At 38.2% G+C, this 14,979-nt stretch overlaps 1 protein-coding gene across 1 annotated transcript in view; it reads right to left on the reverse strand.

The window, feature by feature from the left end:
* The window catches only part of LOC119140613 (protein mono-ADP-ribosyltransferase PARP8-like), a 151,125-nt gene that overhangs the window by 18,785 nt on the left and 117,361 nt on the right, over positions 1 to 14,979 (reverse strand). Inside the window, exon 15 of the mRNA XM_037372096.1 lies at positions 1,454 to 1,546. Within this exon, the coding sequence (XP_037227993.1) occupies positions 1,454 to 1,546 (93 nt within the window). The remainder of the gene's footprint in view (positions 1 to 1,453; positions 1,547 to 14,979) is intronic.

Genomic DNA, 14,979 nt, shown 5'->3' on the forward strand with positions numbered 1-14,979 from the left:
GTAGGTGGTGTTCAGGCACTTAGCCAAATAGTTTATTTCCAGTGGCTAGACTTACTAGTGCTAGTTAAAGTTAACTTAACTGAACATTTGGTCTTCTAAAACCCATGTTGCTTACTACATAAGTGCACAGTGAGTGACATGTTTAGGAAATTGGAGAAAAATGCACTTTTCCGTGAGATGTGTAAATTTTTAACTTAAGATCTTAAAAAGATCTTAAACATAAGTTCTTTTAATTTTTTTAATTTACAAAGTCCTGTAACTATTGCAATCTAAGGTTAAATGTGATTTGGAAACATAGTTTAAAATACTTTGTTTTAGGCACATACACAAATTATGAAAGAAAACAATGATATGGTTATAAATACATTAATGACTGAAATTAGAGTCAGGAAGCAAGCTTTCATTAAATTCCTGATCCTTGAGAAAAGAGAAAAAACCCTATGTAGCAAAATCGGTAAGGACTTTCCCATTGTTATTTAATGATCAAAACAACAGATACTCAGTGGATAGCTGCATCCTAACACCATGAACAGGAAGTAGCTTATTAATTGCATGAGAGTAGTAATGGCTCATTAGGTGAATGTTAAAGAAAATGTATTTTGAATTAAGAAGTTTTAAGTGCTGAAGCTGCTAAATGGCAGAACCAGGCCTTGGCCCTTGTATAGTCCTAATCCAAGGCTGGTTTAAAACCCAGTCAAGTTAATCAGTAGGAGAATAGAGAAACAATAGATGATCAATTTGTATACACAGCTGCTCTCAAAAATGCAGGTGTTTTTAGAAAAAAATAGTATATGTGAATAGGAATTGCTTGCTCAAAGACTAAGTGTGCTTGAAGGATTGTGTGAGTTAAAGCAGTCAGAAAGAAGATCATGATCCAAGGAGGACCTTGGAACTGAGGCAGAGACTGGAACCGAATAGATGAATCAGCTGGGACAGGGTCAGGTGATGGATTCGCAGAACTGACAAGACCAAAGGAAACTTCTAAAAATTTCAGACACTGACTAATGATTTGATAAGTGTATATAAATTGTGCTGTATCCCTTTGTTCTCTGCCACTCACTGAGGTGGTGGCCCAACTCTGAGTTGTGATTAAAGCAAGCCTAGTGGTACCCATGTCTGTGTAAATTTTTCCTTTAACAGTGAAAATAAATGGGAATTATCTCCAAATGACAATGTCTGCCTTTATTAACAACCCAGGTGACCTAATTGAATACAACAGAACAAGAAAACAGTTACTTTAATAACATGGAAGTAAAAACGGAAGCACCTCATTAGAACTGTTTGAAAATGCCATGCATAAAATAATGTATTTACAGGTATAGTATAAGAGTGGAAAAATACTTACCAAAGAGTATTCATAATGGGTATACATGTTAATAAATACTAGGAGAAATTGAGAAGACTAAGTATACTATAAAAAATCAGGCATGTAATAAGCATTAGATAATTCTACCTGAGCCCCAGTTGCAATTTCATCAGCAGCTTCATTCATGACTCCTAATGTTTGGAAAGCAAATACACAGAGCTCCCGTTCACAAACAGTGGGCTACACAGAGAAAGTAAGTTAATTATATTTTTGTTCTAGTTTTGGGTTATTGGTTTTATTATGCAATACCTACAAGAAAAAACAAACACATTTTATTTGAATTTTTTCTTCTGACATGAAGTGCAACATAAATTTCATATTATGAATACACGTAAATTATTGAGGAAAATACATTAGAGAAGCATTTTAATAATCTAAAGAACAAGTGTTAAGAACTCTGAAACTAATAAGTATTCACAGAGGCTAAACTTAAAAGAAATCTAAACAGATTACAAAATCAAAATTATATTCATAGTACCCAAGTGTCCTTAACACTGTCCTATCAGACTCTGAAAACTTCCTACATATTTAAAATTAATAGAGAACAAATCCAGATACTAATGGGGGCACCCTCCTTTCATAAATGAAGGTTTGTTCTTCAGAGAATGTTATTCTGCTGTTGAGAACACACATGAAAATATAACCCAGAAGACAAATTTCTTGAAGAAGCCACTTTTAATTTAATTTTTAACTAATTGTATTGGGTTTGTGTGGCAAAGTTCTGGTAGCATGGGGGCTATAGGGGTTACTTCTGTGAGAAAATGCCAGAAGCTGTCCACATATCCAATAGAGACAGTGCCAGCTGGCTCCAAGATGGACCCACCTCTGGCCAAAGTCAAGCCAATCAGAGACAGTGGTAGTGCCTCTGTGATAACATATTTAAGAATGGGGAAAAAACCTGTACAACAAACTGCAGCCAGAAGAGAGGAGTGAGACTATGTGAGAGCAGCAACTCCACAGACACCAAAGTCTGTGAAGGAGGGGGAGGAGGCGCTCCAGGTGCCAGAGCAAAGATTCCCCTGCAGCCCATGGTAAAGATCATGGGGAGGCAGGCTGTCCCCCTGCAGCCCATGGAGGTTAATGGTAGAGCAGACATCCACCTGCAGCCCATGGAGAACCCCATACTGGAGCAGGTGGATGTGCCTGAAGGAGGCTGTGACCTTGTGGGAAGCCTGTACTGGAGCAGGGTCCTGGCAGGACCTGTGGACCCATGGAGAGAGGAGCCCAGGATCAGGTTTGCTGGCAGGACTTGTGACCCCGTGGGGCACCCATGATGGAGCAGTCTGTTCCTGAAGGACTGCACCCTGTGGAAGGGACTCATGCTGGAGCCATTCATGAACTGCAGCCCATGAGAAGGACCCACACTGAAGCAGAGGAAGAGTGAGGAAGGAACAGCAGAGACATGTGATGAACTGACCGCAACCCCTGTTTCCTGTCCCCCTGTGCTGCTGGGGAGGAGGAGGTAGAGAAACTGAGACTGAAGTTGAGCCTGGGAAAAAGGGAGGGGTGGGGGAAGGTTTTTATAAGATTTGATTTTTATTTCTCATTATCCTACTCTGACTTGTGATTGGCAATAAATTAAATTCATTTCCTCACGATCACTCTGTTTTGCCTGTGATAGTAATTGGTGAGTGATCTCCCTGTCCTTATCTTGACCCATGAGCTGCTCTTTTTATTTTTTCTCCTCTGTCCAGTTGAAGAGGGGGAATGATAGATCGGCTTGGTGGGCACCTAGCATCCAGCCAAGATCAACCCACCACATTAATTTAACAATTTATTTGTAAATTTAAGAAAATGCATTATATTTTTATAGAATAAACACTGTATTTCGGAAGACCACATGCACATGCGTGCACCCTTTTTTTGGATATATATAAAAAAAAAAGAAAATAACCTTGCTTTTGAACCATTTTTTGCCTATCTTTTTGAAAAATTTAATTCACAGTTGCCATCACAGTGATCAAATAAAGCAACATATTTAAACTTCTGTATATTGAGTGAGAATTGAGTGTTCTACCTTCATAAAGTAAAAAAAAGCAGAAACAAAAAAGAACACAGCTTAAGTAAAGAGAATAGGCATGTCTTCATAAGCTTCCTAATTGCTTACACACAACTTACAGCAACTCCATGCTTATTTACCAAAATATATATATATACTGAAAATTCTGAGTCTAGCTGCCATGATAATCACTAAAGCATTCATAGCAGTACGCTTTGAAGCTCAAGTCAATGTCTCCAGGAAGCACTTGCAGAAATGAAGAAAAATATTGAGCACACAAAGAAAACATTAAATTTAGTTGAATTCCATTTCAGGCAACAGCTTTGTCAGTAATAAGCATACTGCTGTATTTTTAATCACTTGTTTCATATGCATTTGTTGGGTTTCAAATATTCTAGACTTAATAAAATTCTGAAATTTACTGCATTGACATATTCTCACATCAGTTGCTTTACAAGAGCTATCATCTTTCAAGTCTAATTGAGTATTTTGATTTATTTTATCCGCAATGTTACATTGCATTAGGCAGCATACGAAGCCTCACATGATCCAATCCACTGTGCCATGGCACACTAGACAAAAAATATTTTTTATTGTCATTATTCTTAGGTTTTCCACATTCAGAAGGTGGCTAAATCACTTGCTTAGTTGGGAAAGTATGGTGGGACTACCACCTTGACTATCATAATCAACAGTATACTGGATAGCAGAGCAACCTAAGTTTAACCATGCTTGCAATGAAGAAAAGCATTAAGAAAATACTTATTGTTGTCATTTTGTTTATAACCTCAACAAAGTAAGTTACCCTGAAAATTAAGGATGGAAAATGGAATATTTTTTAGAATAAAGACTTCACAAGACAAGACAATGTTGATAAAATAACATTTTAAGCAATGGAAAGAGTGATGGATCACTACATTTCCAAATTACAATCTAGTATCAATTTTAATATTCAGACAATACATGTACAGAAAATACCTTGAAATTGAACACAAAATCATTCAAGAACTCCAAAAACATTCACTAGAACCTCACATTCTAGTAAGCATGATATAATAAACAATAAATGATGTGATAATAAAAACAGAGGAACTCCTTTGCTATCTTTGTCTACCTCATTCAAAACGCAAGAAAAAAAAACTTTTCCCAGTAATGGGAATGAGTTTCACCAAACCAATTTCTATTTGAGAAACAACATACTTCAGGAAGCCACATAGTTTTGCTGCACAAAATTCTAGTAAATAATAAACACCATTTCCAGATTATTTTGTCAAATTTTTAAACTTGCTATAAAAGAATTTCAGGTATCTCTACTCTGAATTTTTCTCCCTTGGTTCAATACATCTTTAAAGCATTTCTATGGTAGATTCTGTCTAATTTCAGGAATCATTAAATCCCTGTTTGAAGTGGCATTGGTTAAAGAGAAAACAGAACAACACAACAAATTGAACTCTATACAATGTCTACATTCTACATACTCTCTTCAACTAAAAATTGAAGCAAATACATAGTTTTGCATTTGATGAAAACGTATGGGTTCTGCCAGTCTAATGGGGAATATAACCCAAATCCAGACACTTCAATAGCCTGCCTTCATATATCCACCCTGGATGCCTTCTTGAACTCCAGCCATTTTAAGAGCACTTTTGGATCTTTGTTCTGAAATTTGTCCCAGTTTAACCAAGTCAGAAGCTTTTAACTTTAATTTCCCACAAGTGTTAGTAGAGTGTTCCAAGACATATTGGTATGGCCATTTCACTGTGCTCTACTCCAGTCATTAGTTAGGTTCAAGCATTTAAACTCATCTCTTTCCCTCCAAAATCAAAAGATTGGCTTACAATTAAGAAGCAAACGTTTGGAGGGCTTTTGTTTGTCACATGATGGTGACTTTTCTATTCAGTGTCACATTTCTGTATTTTGGTTTTGTCTGCAACATTGCATGCTAGAACCAATGAAGACATGAAAACTAAGTTAATAAATCAATTCTAGAAGACAGATCCTAAAGAAAATCACAAGCTTTATGGTATGGGATTTATGGGATTCAAGGCCACTCTTACACTGTTGCTAGTGTTTTGCATACTGCCAGTGTGTTTCCCTTTGTCATCCATTTGTCTCTTCTCTTATAATAGGATGTGAGCCACTGGGACTGGAGCAGTCTTGTTCTGACTTCATATCATAAATATGAGAAATTTCCCTAGCCATAGTAAACAAAACAAGAACAATAACAGTAACACATTTATAAATGTTAAGTTGTTCCAATGTCATTTCTGGATGCTCTTATTTTGATTCAAGTCTATATACTATTCATCAAGCTGAAGTATCTGAGAACTTTTGTGTATGTACATGAAAGTATAGACATGTTCTTACCACTGTGGATCAATATCCAGAAAGGTACACAATAGCCAACTTCTATTAGATTACTAGTTTTTATTGTTTTCAATACATGACTAAATAGGATATATACATTTAAGTATACGTTTCTGGATGCAAACCTCATCTTAGATGGACGCAGAATTTTATAGATTACAACCATCACCTTGAAGGCACGCAGAGCTGATTAGCTGGACAACTTTGTTCCCAACTACTTGTAGAGGGCAGCTATAACTCCCCTTTAACAACAGCAGCCAGTGGTCTCATATATACTTTGGTTTTAACTTGAAAGGAGAAAATCAACATACGATCATTGGCTTCAGCAAAACTATTAGCTAAGTAAAGATCATTGGTGCTGAAAGACTTTTTAGAAGGATAATTATTCCAGTGTGGAAAAGCCAGAAGAAAATAAGAGCTGGACAGTTAACCAGTGTCCACAAATGCTCGGAAGCAGAAGGCACTGACAGAAGCAGAAATCATTTTTTGAGCAGAGTAAGGTTTTTGGAGGTTTTATTTAGCCACCCCCATTATTTGCATGCTCAGTAGCACCCACCTAACCATTGCTGTGACAAAAAAGCACTCAATCAGAGTTTTCTGCATGTGACAATGCAAGTGTCACTTCTTACAACAGTGACTGTGAATGGCAGACAGGCAAACCACTTTGCTACTATGACATATTCTGTTTCCTGGACTCATGTATTACTTGAAAAAGTTTCCAGACATTCTTTCAATTTGAAAAAATTGAAACTTTCATAGTCAATATTGATCTATCTTGCTACTTGCTAATGTGTGCTGCAGCTGTGCTCAGAGGAGCAATGTGACACCCTCTCCCATATCATGAGGGATGTCACACAGACACTAATGAGGCTGCAACATGACTGACACACATAAAAACTCTTGATCTAAAAGGAGAACCTCAGGGAAGGCTCATAGCTTGACTTACAGAATATGTAACAAATGATAAAAGTAAAACCATTAGTGATAATCTCACTTCTAATGAAAGCAACAGGCAGTGGAGGTTAAACATATCTTCAAATCCCTGTTCTGTTTCCTACTTTCAACCATGGTAACTGTCAGTTTTTCCATAGGAAAAACTTCTCTCTTTCTGTTCATTATACTCACCAGAAGGATGAGGATATAACACAGCAGCAATAATATTGAAAATGTGGATGGGGGGGAAGTAAGTGAGAGAGAGGGAATGGAGAGAGGAAAAGAGTCTGGTAGGTAAAGTTTTATTTTGCAAGGGAGCTTTCAAGTTTTTGAGGTTTATTTCACAGTTTGTGTCAGTTATGGATTTTTTAGATAAATGTCTGTCTTAGCTATATTTGTAAGAAAAGGCAAAATAAGATTGGTTGCCAATTCTCTACCACCTGAATCCATATTACCTGAAGGGTCAATTATATTTGGACCAATAAGGATAGCATTACCACATCTGAAACAGAATCCGGAGCTGTAAGAAAGGCTCTCTTCTGGCTGTCTCATATCTTACATGTGTTAGTCATGCTTTTAGATGAATTAACAAATGCTACAGAAACTTCTGTTGTATCTACAGATCAGACATATGAGGTAAAAACAGTATTTGGAAGGCAGGCACTAGCGAGGTGCTTGTATACTTTCTACCAGGGCTACTTTAATGTCATACATAAAATTGTTATTCTTTGTAAGATGACTAGAGCAAAGCATGTTTATGAGTTTAAGTTTTTTACATTTCCTATAGTATAACACAAGGGTCATTTCAATTCAAAACTGATAAAATAAAAAGTATTAGATAATGTGTATCTTAGAACACACTCCCACAGAATTACAAGATAAAGATTTAAGAGTCAAAAGTGTATGATTTGTGTACTTAAATCACTACTGAAACCATCAGAGCTACCATTTACTGTAACATAAGGTTCATCAAGCTTCAAAGTTTAATAAATTTTTAATTATTAATGATCAAGATTATTTTGAAAGGCAAGTTAAATGCACATCTGCCTACTCTGCCATGTTTTATACTTCTGAATGAAGCATCTGGCACTTACCAAGAAGTATACCTGTGTCTTGAATTTTCAAATGAAGTTAAACTACTGACTCAAGTTCTATATGGGTATACACACTGCCAGAGAGCAGGAATAATTTATTTAATAACCTGTCTTGCTATAAATCTGTAAGGTAAGGTGTCTGAACAATCTTACAATATTCATGTGATATGTGGAACACACTGTTGAAAGACATGGGAGATACCACTTGTTCTGTTTGGTTTTATTTTGGCTGATCCAGATTTTATTTTCTACTTTTCATTTTTTCTACATTCTTGGACAATTTAAACACTTTTAAAAAATTATCTTCACTTGTCAGATATATAAATAGATGGCAAATAAGCATTATGGAGTGCTAGCTGGGCAAGGCAAGATTTAGTAAGATCTTGGCAACAGAACAAGCTATACTGCAGCCATTTTACTCTCAGTAATCATTAAAGTGATTGAAGTCCATTCTACTAAAGTACTGATTGTAACTGCAGAGGGTTTGGGGTTTTTTTATAAAAAAGAGATAAAACCAGGTTATATTGTGGACTAAGGATAAGAAGGATTATGGCATTATTCCACAAGAATCTTGGAATTCCACAAGCATCTTGGCTAAACTCCAGTTTGGCTAAATATATTTGTACAACTACACTTTTCTCCATAGTTCAATGATGTTTACTGTACTCCAAAAACCTCCCACCCCCAAGTGGTGCACTGTTTCTGGACATCATTGCTACTGTGTTTCAATGGTGGTTAAGAAACATATTCAAAGGACAGAGAAATCCAAGAATTATTCAAGTCAGCAGGAACTCAATAAGGCCAAGATTTCACCCATAATGAATAAATCATAACTGAGCACTTTGGGATGAAAAACATACTAAAAGTGTAAGGTTACTAATATAAGTACACATATACCAGAATTACAATATTGTACTTATTTTTACAGCTAAATACAAATAACAGGCATTTCAAATATTGTTTTACAGTATTTTACCATTCATATTTTATGGGAAAAACTTTAAACAGCAGAGATGTCTGTACCAGGGTACAAATTTCAAAGAAACTAGCTCCAATATTTAGTTTTGCTTTTTTTTTTTTTTTTTTTTACTATTTCCTGCTTTGTTCTAAAGATGCCTCAGTGAGGTTTCAACACAAGATGGCACTCTAAATAGACTTCTTGACTGACAGAAAAACTACACCCAGAGGGGTTTTTTTATCAACTTAGTGAATACATTTTGAGAATTTTTTGTTCTGTATAATGCAGGAGGGGGCCTGGAAATCAGGACCATGGGTGGCAATCAGTTAGCTGAAAGGAATATGCTCGAGCTTGTAGGCCACAAACCCTGGGAGGACAAGGAATGTGAATAGATAAAAATTAACAGGATGAGTCATGCTGAGAGAGGATAGGGGAGTGGGGAATGGATGGTGCCAAGAAGTAACAGGTTGCTGTTAATTGATAACTGTAAACACTTACTTAAATTGTCCTTTGTTTGTAGTTAACCACCAATCAGGGATTGCCTAGTATGTAATGCTTAGCTTAAAGAACCAATCTGTTTAAAGCGCCCAGCTTCTGAAAACATATATAAACTTGTGATTGTGTACAAAAAATTGACATTTACTTGCATCAAGCAGTGTCCTGTCTCTCCATTGCAGAAGTATAATTGTTTCACAGGTCTTTAAAATCCATTCAATGTTGATGTTTTACCAATGGCTTTAGTATTTGTAAATGATGAATTCAGGAAGGTATACAGACAGTAAGATAGTCATCGACTACACAAATTATACTATGTAAAAGCTGAATAAGATCACAGAATTACAGAATGATTGAGGTTGGAAGGGACCTCCGGAGGTCATCTTATCCAACACCCAAGCTCAAGCAGGCTCACCTGGAGCCAGTTGCCCAGCACCATGTCCAAATGGCTTCTGAATATCTCCATAGATAGAAACTCCACAGCCTCCTGGGCAACCTGTTCCCATGTTCAGTCACCCTCAGAAAAGGTAAAAGTTTTCCTGATGTTCAGATGGAACCTCCCGTGTTTCAGTTTGTGCCCATTGCCTTTGGTCCTGTGTAAGGAACCAATATATTGATAATTGCCTTAATCATTGCTTAGTGCACAAATTCAAGCAGAACTGGTGCAAAGCTGTTCTGCTCAAATTGGAGAGGAACCGATACAAGCTGCTGCTGCAAAGTGAGCTGCTGTTGCCTAACTTGGTAACCACAAGTTGGTATAGGATGTAAAGGCTTTAGGTCTCGTAAAGGTGAGATCTAGCTAGTGCTTCCTGGAAGAAATTCTGTGGTAACATAAGGCAACTGCTCATGTGCACAGCAGGGGTTGCCTAAACCCCTCATGACCACCAATGAGGACACCCTGTGATCACTGCTCATACATTGAGCTCGTGCAGACACAGACTACACCCACCCTCACTTTGTATGTAAATGAGGGGGCATCCTTTCAAGAGCATAAAACCCAAATCGATGAAAGCTCAGGTGGGATCCCCACCACCAAGACACCTAGAGTGAAGAGGACCAACAAGATGCTGTGACGTTCACGCTGTTGTTTGGAGAAAAACAACAAAGAAGAAGTGTGCTGAAGAAGGGAAACAGCCATTGAAGCCATAAACAGAGGAGCAGGACTGGGTATAAGATGGGTAGTTTCTCCTTTCTGAGGCTCTCAATCCATACTGTTCATATGTGATGACACTGCCTCGCTCACACCCTCCGTCTCAAAGGGAACAAAGCCCAAAGATAAAAATTATCTATCAGCCAAGGGGGAGCACACATACAGTGTTGCAACATCTCCATGTTTTGTCTAAACAGATAAAAAAGGCTTGCCTATCAAAGTTAAACATACGAAAAGCCTACATGACTGTAAGGGTATAAAATCTCAAGTCGGAGAGTGCTCTATGGAGCTCCCTCTCAGCTGGCCTGAGATCCCTTATCATGCAGTACTTTCCTTCTGAGCAGGTTGTGTGTCTATTTACTTTTTCCACTTGTAGCTTACTATAATGTGTTGTTCAACTTTGTAGTCTATTTCTTTACCTTTCCGTGTGTTGTTTATTATAATACTATGAAGGGTGGCCAACATATGATCACTACCTCCATTATATCAACAGGGATAGTGGTTTGCTTGTGAGTATTGATGTATGGTGTTTGTTAAAGTAATCATTAATCACACGGTGAGTCCTAGTGTTTGTTTGCACTGCCTAGGTCTATAACTGGTGAAGTGGATTGTAGAGAGCTTTATGGCAAGTGCTGGATGCCATGATGCCTGTGAAGGACCTTGAAGGCTGAATGCCCAGAAAGTAAGATAAGGCTGGCTGAACGCCCAGAAGAGAAACGGGATATGAAGCAAGGCTGGAGCGGATGTGTGATGCCACGTCAGCGGCTGGATGAGAACATGAAAGACACAGAGATAAGAAGGAAGAGAGAAAAAAAATGCAAGAAGTTCAGTATGTTTGTAGCTTAGTAATTAACCAATTATATATAGCTAAGAAGTGTGTGAACAGTATTGATTAACCACTGATATTTTAGTATGGTGCACGTGAACAGCGAACAAGGATATATAAGCATGGGTTTTGGACTAATAAAAGGTCTTCTGGTCGGATTCAGGAGTCCGTGTCTTCATCTCCTCAAATGGTGACCCTGACGGAGGAGTTCCAAGACTTTGGAAGGATAAGGACAGAACTGGGCGAAAAAGACAACAGCTTGCGGAAGGGGGCTGTGTTCCGGAGGAGACATCTTGGCTGATCGATTGTCCTGACGGCTGGACCAGGTGGACAACCCAGACCCTGGGGGCTAAGGAAATAATGCCTGTACGCATCGAGACAGGTGAGTAGCTTAAAAACTAGAAACTGTAAGAAATTTTAAGAATGGGTTCAAATATGTCTGCAGAAGAAAAAAGTATATTAAGGATGTTTCAGCATATTTTGCAAAAAAGAGGAGTTGTATATGAAAAAAGTAATCTGGGACTGTTGCTAGCCTGGTTAGAGACCCAAGGCACCCCAGCAACCTCTACACAAATATTTGATGTTAAAATGTGGGAGTCAGCAGGAGACCAAATTTTGGAAAAGGCATCTCGAGGGGACTTTGACACTAGCCAAATTATGACTACTTGGAGATTAGTGATTGAGACATTGAAAGAGATGTGTGCAGAAAAACAGCTTGCAGGAATTGCTAAGGAGGCTTGGTTGGAGACTGAGAAGGGGCAGGAAGCCAGTGTAACAACAAAACAAGATGTTGCTCAGCAGACGGAGCCGAGTGAGAGCGAGGCTGAAACTGAGCATGTTTCTGATGAACTAGAAAGAGCAGAGTCAGAGGATTCAGATGAGGATGGACAAGGTGAAAATCTTAAATTTACGATTGGAGGATTTGCAGTTAAAAAAGGAACAGTCAAAAGTAAGGAAGAAGCAACTGGTGCGGCAGAGCAGTAATAAGGGAAGCAGCAATGACGAAAATTATATCAGGAGACAGGTTAAAGAGGAGTGGAGGAGAGTGCACTTGGAAAGTTTGAAAGAGGGAGTGCACGTGTTTCCCGTGATATTACAAGATAGACACCCAGGTCAATATCGGCTGTTTCACTGGGAAATGATTAAAGAACTACGGAAAACTGTAATGTAAAATGGACTATATTGTTCTTTTACACAAACTTTATTAGGGAATGTGATGACAGGACGATTAATAACACCATATGATTCTATGCAATTAGCAACAATGATTTTAACACTGACACAAAGGTTGTTGTGGAAGGACAAATTTGCTGAGCTTTGGGAAATAGCCGCAGTTAGCAGTTTGGATCGGCCAGTTGCTGACCCCCTCTGTAGGGTTGAGACTTCACATTTGCTTGGAACAGGTCCCTTTGCCACCCCTGAGATTCAAGCACGGATGGCTCCGGACATTTTGCAGGAATCCACAAGGCTGGCACTGTGAGCATTTGCAATGCTGCCAGAGTCAGGAAAGCGATTAGAATGATAGTGAAAAATTTGCATTTTCAGTGCCAACCAAAAATAAGGGAGTGCCAATGCAGTGGTATCAGTGGACTGTATTGCCCCAGGGAATGAAAAATTCTCCCACAATATGCCAGCTATATGTCAATAGGGCGCTGAGGCAATTTCGACAAAATTATAAAGACTTGTTGATATATCATTATATGAATGACATTTTAATTGCAAGACCTGACAACACTGAGCAATATTTGGTAGAACTGTGTTGTGGTTTAGAAGCATATGGTCTAAACATTGCACCTGAAAAGGTGCAGAGGGAAGCATCATGGAATTATTTGGAATGGAAAATTTTGCAGTGATGTATTGAACAGCAGAAATTAAAAATCAGAATGGATGTACAGACACTGAGTGATGTGCAAAAGTTGTTGGGCGATATAAATTGGATAAGAACAATTATAGGAATTGATTATCAGACATTACAGCCGTTATTTGATCTCTTGAAAGGGGATAGTGACTTGAGTGCCCCAAGACGATTAACATCAGAAGCAGAAGGAGCTTTAAATTCTGTTGAGGCATGTTTAAATAAAAGGTAAGCACATCATGCAGTGATGGGACAATCTATACAGCTGTTGATAATTAACAATGAATTCCAGAAAAAAAAAACTCAACAAAAAAAAAACAAAACAAAAAACAAAACAATGAGTTTCAACCTCTGGCATTGATCATGCAATGGCTGGAAGGAGAAGCTGAACCACTGATCATTTTAGAATTGTAATTTTTGTCAAATCAACCACATAAAACATTGATGACAAGGGTAGAGATGTTTGCTGATGTTGTTATAAAGGGAAGGCACAGAATTGTTGACATGTTGGGCAAAGAGCCAGAGACTATTGTTATTCCACTAACAGAGCAATATTTGCAGTGGGCAATGCAGAATAGCATACCATTGCAAAAAGCTTTAGCTGCATTTGATGGACAAATTTGTATGCATCATCCAGGACACAAGTTGTTGACATTTGTTCAACAAGAAAGGTTAGAGAAAAGATCACTGTGTTCAGAAAGACCTCTGTCAGCATTGACAGTGTTTACTGATGGGAGTGGAAGGACAGGAAAAGCTGCAATTACTTGGAAAGAAAATGACCAGTGGCAAAGTCACGTAGTATAAATCATGGGATCACCACAAATAGTGGAATTGCAAGCATTATTGAGGTGTTTGTAAAGTGGAGAATTGTGGCCATCAATGTAGTTGCAGACTTTGCCTATGTGGTGGGTATAGTCACTAGATTGGAAAGGTCATTCTTAAAACATGTCAACAATGAGTTATTGTTTAACAAACTGAAAACCTTGTGGGTCTTATTGAATAACTGAGAAGAAATGTATTATATCTGTCATTATCATAGTCATACCAATTTACCAGGATTTTGTGCACAGGGAAATGCTGAAGCTGATCGACTCACACAACCTGTGTTTGTTTCACCAGTTCCTAATTTGTGGCAACAGGCTAGGCTATCACATGAGTTTTTTCACCAGACCACAAAAGTGTTGCAGAAGCAGTTTAAAATTTCAATTTCAGAAGCAAAAGCCATTGTGCAGGCTTGTCCAGGTTGTCAGTGTGTAGTGAAAGGACCTACCGCAGAGGTAAACCCAAGGGGCCTAGCAGCGCTCCAGTTGTGGCAGACTGATGTTACTTATGTAGCAGAATTTGGGAGACTCAAATATGTTCATGTATCAGTAGACACCTTTTCTATGGCAATGTGTGCAACTGCATTGTCTGGTGAAACTGCAAGACGTGCAAACACACTTTAGACATGCGTTTGCCACCTTAGGGGTACCAAAACAAGTTAAGACTGATAATGGGTCTGCATACATTGCAGGATCTACCAAACGATTTTTTGAACTTTGGGGAGTGATGCATATCACGGGTATTCCACATTCACCTACAGGTCAAACAATTATTGAACGCACCCATTTGGTGTTGAAACAATATCTGGCTAAACAAAAACAGGGGGAGCTGCGAGAGTCACTGGGGAACAGATTGATGAAGGTTCAATATGTAATGAACTTTTTACGTTTGACAGGGGACAATGTAGTACCACCAATTGTAAAACATATGCAGACTATGTTGTCTGGAATAATGTAGCACAAGGAACAAGTGAAAGTAATGGTGAAAAATTATGAGAGAAAATGGGAAGGACCATTTTTGTTATTAACCTGGGGACGAGGGTATGCTTGTGTACTTACAGATTCAGGAACAAGATGGGCACCAGCAAAATGGGTCAAACTGGCACTGGATCAAG

Source organism: Falco rusticolus, chromosome W (assembly GCF_015220075.1).
Source record: "Falco rusticolus isolate bFalRus1 chromosome W, bFalRus1.pri, whole genome shotgun sequence".
Lineage (NCBI taxonomy): Eukaryota > Metazoa > Chordata > Aves > Falconiformes > Falconidae > Falco > Falco rusticolus.